The 10,171-nt window shown below is 37.3% G+C and overlaps 2 protein-coding genes across 2 annotated transcripts in view; both read left to right on the plus strand.

Annotated features, from left to right (window-relative positions):
* LOC111247363 (uncharacterized) overlaps positions 1-3,216 on the plus strand; it is a 113,342-nt gene extending 110,126 nt beyond the window's left edge. Inside the window, exons 10-11 of the mRNA XM_086983047.1 lie at positions 1-420; positions 3,142-3,216. Of these exons, the coding sequence (XP_086839173.1) occupies positions 1-420; positions 3,142-3,216 (495 nt within the window). The remainder of the gene's footprint in view (positions 421-3,141) is intronic.
* Positions 3,217-9,555: 6,339 nt separating this feature from the next.
* Positions 9,556-10,171, plus strand: part of gdl (gonadal protein gdl) — a 25,245-nt gene continuing 24,629 nt past the window's right edge. Inside the window, exon 1 of the mRNA XM_022797050.2 lies at positions 9,556-9,857. Within this exon, the coding sequence (XP_022652785.1) occupies positions 9,772-9,857 (86 nt within the window). The 5' untranslated portion in view covers positions 9,556-9,771. The remainder of the gene's footprint in view (positions 9,858-10,171) is intronic.

The raw sequence follows: 10,171 nt of genomic DNA on the forward strand, positions 1-10,171 counted from the left end.
GCGGCACAAGCTGCACAGCAGGCCGCACAAGCTGTCCAGGCTCAAGCTGCACAGCAGGCTGCACAAGCGCAAGCGGTTCAGGTTCAAGCTCAGGCACAAGCCCAAGCTCAAGCGCAAGTGCAGGCTGCTGCTGCTGCAGGCAACAGCGCGCCAGTTTACGCGCAGGCCCTGAATGCTCAGGCGCAATTGATGGCGCAAGCACAGGCGGCCCAAGCAGCTGCTGCGGCGGCTGCCGCAGCGGCTGCTGTGGGCAACGCTGGCCGAGTGGGCGTGGACGTGGGCGTAGGGGCGCCGCACGCCGCCGCGTACGCCGCCGCCGCTGCCGCCTCCGAAGCCGTCAGCAGCAGTAATGGGGGGCAGGGGGGCCACCCGCAAGCGAAGAAACGCGCCCGGGATGCTGACTCTGACCTGTTACACCTGGTACTACTACTACTTACTCTACTAGTGCCTGCCTCTATCTGCTTATTATAAATATTAGTGTTCTTACTATTATTTTTATACATACACATTATTCTTTATTTATCTACATTTATTGGCACCTACTTCACACCATTACATATGCAACAGATGTTGCTATCACTACTTTACGACATGAACATCATCGTCAATAATAGGATGTGAACTTGTCATTATACATACAAAGACACATGTGCATGCACGTACGCAGACACACACGCAGACGCATCCATAAATTAATGCAAAATAATTAGTGATGACGATGATTATGGTGACATTGTCACTAGTTGGACTGAGCGAGCCTATCATGTTCGTGTTCATGCGACAATTTAATTCTATTAGACCATTCTTTTGTTTTAAATGTATATCACAAATTATGGAATGGAATCAATATTAACAAAAGTGACCGAGCGCAATCCCGCTAACCAGCTATATCTAGGTAAATACGATGCACACTGCACAGTTGCTTACTCCTATTATTATTATTATTATTATTATTATTATTATTATTATTATTATTATTACTACTACTATTATTAATATCAGTATTTATTATATAATACTTGCCAACCAGTTTAGTATAGTTTACACCATAATAAGGGACTTTCAAGCAGCAAACTAACTCTTAGTGCAAGCTGACATAATAATAGTTCACATGCCACTTTGCTTTTCAAAATGTTCAGATTACTTCTTTAATGATTATGTAACGTTCAGTCATTACCTAATGTCGCTTTCAAAAGCTCACATCACACACTCTGTTTAGGGTGCCCTCTCTAGGCCCCTGCAGCGCTGCAGTCGCCGCAAAAAAACAAATCTGGCAACGAATCCACCTCGGGGGCTTCTGTCCCTTGTATTAAACACAACAACAACCCACTCAAACGCCATGCTTCGACTCAGGACTTAATTTTTAGTGGAATAACTAGGCAACAGAATTAGAAAATAGCATAATAATGATGACTAAATACTATGCCAGACACTAATACCATTAAGGTAAATAATTTTTGAGCTGTTTGAATTTAAGTTAGACCTTGAACGCGACAATTCATAAACCCACTGACTCACCTACCCACATGTTTAATATTCATAATATTTATTTAATATATCCAGGGCTTTATATCTGTTGCACGTGGAAACGGACTAAATCCCTTGATATCTCTATTTATTTATCTTTTTCCATTTACTGTTAATTACGCAAATGATGAAAATATTAATCGTAATAATAACAATAGTAATGCGGATGTTCGCGGGAAGATGCTCAGTAATGCTGCTACCGCCGCTGCAACTGCCAATTGCCGCTGCTCTGCCGCTCGAAGCTGTCAATCAATCAATCGATGATTGAATCAGTCAGTCAGTTTCCTATCTTAAAAAGCCCATTAGTGAATTATAAAACCCTTATTCACAAGATCAACCTAACCCTGTCTAAAAAATGACTACTCTCGATGTGAGAACAGCTGGTTGCTGCTGTTCTTTGCATGTTACTGACCGACAAAATGCGAGTGTCAAGACAAACACGCTAATAAATTAGAAACGCCAATAATTATCATTGGGCCAAAATTAAGATGTCGTTTGATTCACAATTGGCCACGGTTTACGATAGCTCAAATTTCGCAGGATAATGCTAGTATGCTTATTTAATAAATACTATATGTCCTGAATGTTAGGAATGCGGGAAGGTTAATTGTCTGATAATGCGATACATCAGTAATTAGTATAGTCGTTATTACATCATATATTATAGCATGGTTAAGTATTGTTCGTTCCTCATAGCCACCTTTCCATTTTGTGTAAACGTTCTGATGATAAGTGGTTATTTATTCTAAATGATTATCCAATCGTTCAAAAATACTGTTGTCTCCTCGAATGCTGAACGTGTGTTCGTATGAGTTTCCTGCCTTACTTTTTTGTTAGTTGTTTATCAGTCAGTTGGACGACCTTAGTAACAACCGAGCGACCATGACGCCCTGTTTACCTTTCTGGTACAGAGTAAATGAGCGTACTGAAGGATCAAAACGAAATGATTATATAATAAATAATAATAATAATACATAGTGAATTATGACGATGACTATTTAGATCGGTAATGTAGTGGAATGCTGTAGCAACGCGTTTAGTTCTGGAACCGTGGATGTATGTCTTCGTATTCGATGTCGCGCTGTCGTCGCTCGTATAAAATAATATTGATTAGACATGAATTTGACCATGTGTACTATATTGTTTACAAATTAGGTTTCCGCTCTCTCAGTTTGAGCGTCAGCTACAGAGACCTCGTTTCATCAGTTCAATGCAAAGTTATTGACGAGTTACTGATAACACAGTGCTATTAATGCGTCATCAGTTCGCATTTTTTAAACTCGTAACTATCGATAGTGAAGCCATTGCGGTAACTCAAACGTCGTAAGCAGCCGATAGACAGGTCTGGCCTGCTGCATGACAAATAAGCCTAAAGGTACAGTAAGCCTGCCACACCCGCCGGCCTTACTGCGGTGCAAGAGCAGCCTTGCTAGCGTCTTCCTAGCGAAGACCCGAAGCCCTACCGTCCCTCCATGGAGTGATGTGTTCCGTCTCCGATTGGACTATTGCTGAGTCTTCTCATTTTTTGGCCTTCATTGCTACAACTACCCATGATCTGGTTGGGATACCACGCCACGTAGAGATTTAGTCAATCACTTTCGGTTTACTTTGCAGGCCACCCTGCCGGGAATGGTGCAGTACAAGCGGCCTGCACTCGAGAAGAGCGGCTTGCCCGAAATGTTGTCCTAAAGCATGGCCAGAAAAAATGTTTGTTTTAATCACTTCTTTTTATCTTTCTGAAACTTAGCTTGAGAACACTTGTTTAAGTTTTAACAACTTTTCTCTGTGAGGGAACTCTATCCTGGGACGTGGCCAACGAGAACTTCTTTGAGTTTTAACAAATATAATGTATGTAAGGTTCTGTTTTGAAATATAGCTAAAAAGATTTCCTTGACTTTTAACAACTTCGTTGTATACGGAAATTTTGTCCTGAAGCTTGACTAGAGGAAGCTTGTTTGAGTGTTAGCAACTTCTTTTTGTATGAAGAAACTCTGTTCTGTGACTTGGCCAATGGGGGACTTATTTGAGTTTCAACAACTTCTTTGTATGTGGTAATGTTGTCCTAAAGCATAGCCAGAAAAAAACGTTTGTTTTAATCACTTCCTTGTATCTTTCTGAAACTTAGCTAGAGAACACTTGTTTAAGTTTTAACAACTTTTCTGTGTGAGGGAACTCTATCCTGCGATTTGGCCAACGAGAACTTGTTTGAGCTTTAACAAATATAATGCACGTAAGGTTCTGTTTTGAAATATAGCTAAAAAGATTTCCTTGACTTTTAGCAATTTCGTTCTATGCGGAAATTTTGTCCTGAAACTTGGCTAGAGGAAGCTTGTTTGAGTGTTAGCAACTTTTTTTTGTATGAGGAAACTCTGTTCTGTGACCTGACCAATGGGGGACTTTATTGGTTTTACCAACTTCTTTGCATGTGGAAATGTTGTCCTTAAACATGGCCAGAAAAAACGTTTGTTTTAACTACTTCTTTGTATGTGGAACTTCTGTCCTGAAACTTAGCTAGAGAACACTTGTTTAAGTTTTAACAACTTTTCTGTGTGAGGGAACTCTATCCTGAAACGAGAACTTCTTTGAGTTTTAACAAATATATTGCGTGTAAGGTTCGCTTTTGAAATATGGCCAAAAAGATTTCCTTGACTTTCAACAATTTTGTTGTAAGTGGAAATTTTATCCTGAAACTTGGCTAGAGGAAGCTTGTTTGAGTGTTAGTAACTTTTTTTTGTATGAGGAAACTCTGTTCTGTGACTTGGCTGGTGGGGGACTTATTTGAGTTTTAACAACTTCTTTGTATGTGGTAATGTTGTCCTAAAGCATGGCCAGAAAAAACGTTTGTTTTAACCACTTCTTTGTATCGTTCTGAAACTTAGCTAGAAAACACTTGTGCTTAAGTTTTAACAACTTTTCTGTGTGAGGGAACTCTATCCTGAGACTTGGCCAACGAGAACTTGTTTGAGTTTTAACAAATATATTGCATGTAAGGCTCTGTTTTGAAATATGGCCAACAAGATTTCCTTGACTTTTAACAATTTTGTTGTAAGCGAAAATTTTGTCCTGACACTTAGCTAAAGGAAGCTTGTTCGAGTATTAAAAACTTTTTTGTATGAGGAAACTCTGTTCTGAGATTTGGCTAATAGGGGACTTATTTGAGTTTTAACTTCTTTGCATGTGGAAATGTGTCCTAAAACATGGCCAGGAAAAGAAACGTTTGTTTTAACCGCTTCTTCGTATGTGGGACTTCTGTCCTGAAACTTAGCTAGAGAACACTTGTTTAAGTTTTAACAACTTTTCTGTGTGAGGGGTGGATCTCTATCCTGAGACTTTGCCAACGAGAACTTGTTTGAGTTTTAACAAATATATTGCATGTAAGATTCTGTTTTGAAATATGGCCAAAAAGATTTCCTTGACTTTTAACAATTTTGTTGTAAGCGAAAATTTTGTCCTGAAACTTAGCTAAAGGAAGCTTGTTTGAGTGTTAACAACTTTTTTGTATGAGGAAACTCATACAGTGCCAGTGGGGGACTTATTTGAGTTTTAACTTCTTTGCATATAGAAATGTTGTCCTAAAACATGGCCAGAAAAGAAACGTTTGTCTTAGCCACTTCTTTGAAGCACCGGCACATTGGCCAGCCAACTCAAGACGACTAACGTATATTACAAGTTTCAAACGAGTTGAATTCCACGTTAAAATCACGTATATCTATCAAATAAATGAAACATCTTTATTTGTATAATTCGTAAGTAAGGGCAATTTGGCACATAGTCGCCTTAAATATTATATATATATATATATATATATATATATATATATATATATATGCATATTCTATGCTGATTTAAAGCTAATATATTTTTCGTACATTATCTGTATATATTGTTAATCTAGAAAGCGGCAAATTTTTGTATATATATATATATATATATATATATATAATATCTATGTATATATTACCATTTAGAAAACAGACCTCGCCTGTTTTTACGTGGCAAAGTACTACCATAATTTGCAGACAGAAGACAATCCATTCCTTTGAAGCACAAGAAAAAAGGCGTTCCCCTTTAGTTGTTTCCCTTGCTCTGCAGTGAAAACAGAATAACATGGGTAAATTACCTACTGACTCACACATGGTTATTGTAGCATTGCTATTCTACACTAAGTTCTTCTCAGGTGGTTCCGTTGGATGGAAGGTTCGGTGCAAAATGACGGTGCTGCAAAAACGGCCACAAGAATTTTTACATCAAGTAGTACCCTAAATACGATTTGAGTAGCTATCTTGTCAACAAGCTATCTGATTATTCATTCAGTAGACATCTACAGCTCAGAGGGCAGCCTATATGAACTAGAACTGCGAACCGCAACATCTTATATATAATACAACAATTCGTCGCGGAACAGCCATTTGCATAAGCTTCGCTACTAAGGGAGACGCAAAAGGGAAGTTGACAGTTGTATTGAGAATGCCTTACACACCTTCGATGAGCAAGTTTTTTCAAACAAATTCCAACGACACTGGCGTAGCTTTGGCTTCATAGTCACCGAGATCAAAGCGAAGAAAGAATTTTTCAGTAGTTCCTAGCTGAGTAAAACCTTATATTTTATTGCAAATAAACGGTTTTCGATAATTTCTTGGACCCTCTACGCCTACGTGGAGTTAGAAAGTTCAAGCTCTAAAAAAGGATACCCTTACTAAATCTGTGCGTCATCCACATTAAAAGCTATTGTACTGAAAAATAAAGACGAATGATGCCCGCGAGAAGAAACAAATAGCTGTTTTCAGTTCGCATTGCTATTGAAGATACTAGCAAAGGTGACGTTTGGCTATATAAGTTTGCCTAGATTATCGTATGATCGACGGTGTTCCGCTTTTATCTGAAAATTTCCACTTTTATGACTAATACTTCATTATATCTAGCCGATATTTCAACTAATCGATAAAATCCACCAGATAAAATCTATTGTCGTGGTATTTGAAACGTTCTATTGTGATTCGAGTGAACAGTCTAATGGTCGCTTTAACGAAACGAGTAAATTTTCATTAAAATTTTTGATAACATTAGAATAAAATATACTTAATTTGAAAGTCACGGCTTTTTCTTGATTCAGTTTTAATTCTGTAACTGAAGCAATTATGTCTCGAGGCTCTGCTAGTTTTTTTTAGACCTCAGTAAATTTCAGCGTATCAAATATTTCAGAAAATTGATATGATATTATGAACTTAAATAAGAACGTGTCAAAGAAACACATTACTAAAAACATATATTTTGATGCCAACTATTTCGTTAACTACGCATATAAACTATGCAAGCAATAACTGTATATTTTCTGATTTTTGGGGTACATAATAATCACAACGCTTCAGGTTTACGAGTTAATAATAGCGTGCATCATTAGCTAGGTCAAGTCTACGATAAAAGATGACGCTATTCGATATTAAACGGGCTTAATAGGACTAATGAAAAGAGTCAAATTGGTTTTCTTCGTTTCAGTCTGCTTTATATATAGGGTGCTTACACAATAGAATCGTTCTCAGATTTATTTTGAAAATAATCGGGTTTAGGGAAAAAATTTGAGCACACAAATTATCGGGAACCGTAATGCAAAGATTTATCATATGTCAAAAAAAAATTCCCGAACACAAATATGTAAGTGTCTCTATATGCAGGAAAATTACTTGGGCGTCTTGTACTAATTATTTTTTGTGCAAACCCATAATCGTTTTGAATCCAAAAATATCAGATCTGGCTCGCAGATGAACACTTAAATAGTAGCGTTTAATTGATTTTGCTAAGATTTTCAACATTATTTAGAAGGTTCAATTTAAAAAGTATGATGCCAGCTGATGGAAGGTAGGCTTTTTGTTAAAAAAAAAAAAAAAACTACCTATTATAATTTAGTTCTGTCATTTTCAAGATTTGAGTCTAGAAAAAATATTGTAGACAGACAAATAGGCTAGCACCATAAAATCTAAATATGCACCAGAATAACAGCTTCGATAGGAGAAAAATCGATCTGCGCACCTAAAATGGTTTAAATGAAAAAAAAAGGACGATATCATCAAACTGTGATAGAAAGTATATTTAATTTCAAAGTATGGTTCTGTGTTCAAATTTTCATATTGAAACATTGCTCTGATGTAAATGATCCTAAACCACTCCTATCCACCCCTGCCTATACATATATAAGCAACGTTCTTCTATAACGCACGTTCTACTTATCTACTACGTTAGTACTTCACGTGTCTGGACTTAAATTTCTGACAAATAGCGTAATACGTAAAACCGACATATCGTGTTTCAGCGAGCGCAAGTATGATAGATTGCTTTAATCGGATCTTAGCAGGACCAGCTTTACATTTCGTGCTGATATCTCGTACTATGCACGGCCGGTACGAACACACTCACGACGATAAGCAGTGCCGAACAACTAAGTGGTGGTGCTAACTAGATGAGATTGACTACTTGGAGTTTTTTTTCATATGTAAAGTGTCGAAATTGGAAAAAGAACAGATGTCACTGAAGAGTAGAAAACACTGGTTAATAGACTGCTGCATTAAAATAAATGTACACAATGCGAAACTGCTAAAACTTTTCCATTATGCAGTCCTTAAAACTGAAAGTTAAAGGAAACCCTCTCGTTGTTATCGCATAAAATTGATAACACAAATAAAAAAGTTCTTACTATAAAAAATAGGTTTGCCTCTTAATGCCCTCCAGAGCATACTAAAAAGCCGTAAACCCCCTGTTTGCAAAATTGGACTTCGCCGCCTACTCAAAGAGATTGAGTTCAAGAGTAGTAGTTCTGGCAAGAAACCTTGGTTAAATAATGACGTAAACCCGTTTGGACAAACCATCGGGAACTGGAAAGAGCTTGTTTCTCAAACGAATCTTGAATCATCGGAAAAAATGGCATCACGCCGTCAGGCGTATTGACAAATGATTTCCCGAAAACTGCGTCATGCGAAAGAATAAATATCCTTCAGAATTTATGATATGGTCTATGCTTTCTAACAAAAAGTACTGAGATGATAGATTTTGCATACGGAATATTAAGACATCGCGAATATGCTGAGGTTATCGACACCAGGGTGCTGTTTCAGGTACAAGAACGATTTCCTGACAGTGACCGCGTCTTCGCACACAATGTCATAGAGCTCAAAGTGTTTGAAACGATATTTACTGGCAGCAAGTAACTTAGGTTACTCGCTGCCAATAACTTTCAAATGCTGCTGTAGCTCGCAAATTCGACAGACTTCAGTCTCGAAGAATACGTCTGGAGAATAGTAAAATCATGGATTTGAGAAGTACAGGAAATAACAAGTGTTCTGAATCACCATGAAAAATTAGTAAGATGTAACAACAGAATCTACTTATGACTGGCACAGCAAAAAGAGAATGCCCCAAGAAAGTGGCGCCAAGTGCCGCTGCAAGCAGTGATTAGATGCTAATGTCCGAAGCGATATCGCATCGGTTGCTAGCAATTTAAAAATGTCTTTGTCGGCATGTAAAGGAGTTGAATAATATTGGTTTTATAGTCAAAAACTTTTGAAAATTATTTTCGCTTTATAACTGCACAATTAGTCTTGAAAGTTGAAACTATCCGATTGAGCACCAGTTATATATATATACTTGGCCGTATAACACGCTGCGTCGATGTATATATTTTCAACATGGATACATAAAATATGAGACGTGTTACTAACTAAAGAAACAAATATTCAACGCATATGCACCTGGATGCACTTTTTATCGCGGCTTTGTACGTTATAAAACGGCAGCAGTCGACGGCCCGGAAACTGTGAAGACAAATACGGTTGTATTGCACTCTTATTTTAATACATCGTATTGAACAATACATTTTATTTAATCTGCAAGATCTTCTGCAGGCACGTGGATCGGCATCGCGTCGCTCTATTGACAAACATATTTAGCTGAATTCGTCTGCATCACAGTGCAAGCTAAAATAGCCGAACAAAGAGATAGTCTTATTCATTAATTACTACTGTTATTTTTTGATTCTCCTTAAGAACTGCTCTTTTGTAAAGGTGTTCACTGTGAACATTTTAAAAACAACGTGCAAAACTTAATTGGGGCAGTACAATAATAAACAATAAAGTATTTATTAAAAATAACATCTGATGCGAGAAACATTGAGCTAGCAATCAACAATAGTTTCAACAATTTCAAAGTGAAATACTGTGTAACAGTGGAAATAGTGTTATTGACTTTGTGTGTGTCATGCCAGATATGGATGAATGGGCACAATTACAAAGAGAAACCGCTTTAAGAGTAGTCATTGAAGAAATGTGGAAGGAAATCCCCAGGTTTGTTGACTCCATATTTATTCATAGAGTATATGCCCAAGGACATACAGTAAATAAATGCCGTGAAAACACATCTTACTTGAACCAAGGTAAAGCACGTGTACATCTGATCACCACATAATTTTATTAATATCGTGAAGTTATTCAAGTTACCAGTATTATCTTCAGATTCATATTATTCGTAAACACAATCATGTAAAAACCAATTATTGTTTTCAGAAGCTATGGAAAGGGAATATATACCTGTTATATGAATGATAAAAATGAATAATAATTTAATAGAAAGAGCCGCGTTTAAGTCAACTTTCATATAT

This window comes from Varroa destructor, unplaced genomic scaffold (genome assembly GCF_002443255.2).
Source record: "Varroa destructor unplaced genomic scaffold, Vdes_3.0 BEIS01000003.1, whole genome shotgun sequence".
Lineage (NCBI taxonomy): Eukaryota > Metazoa > Arthropoda > Arachnida > Mesostigmata > Varroidae > Varroa > Varroa destructor.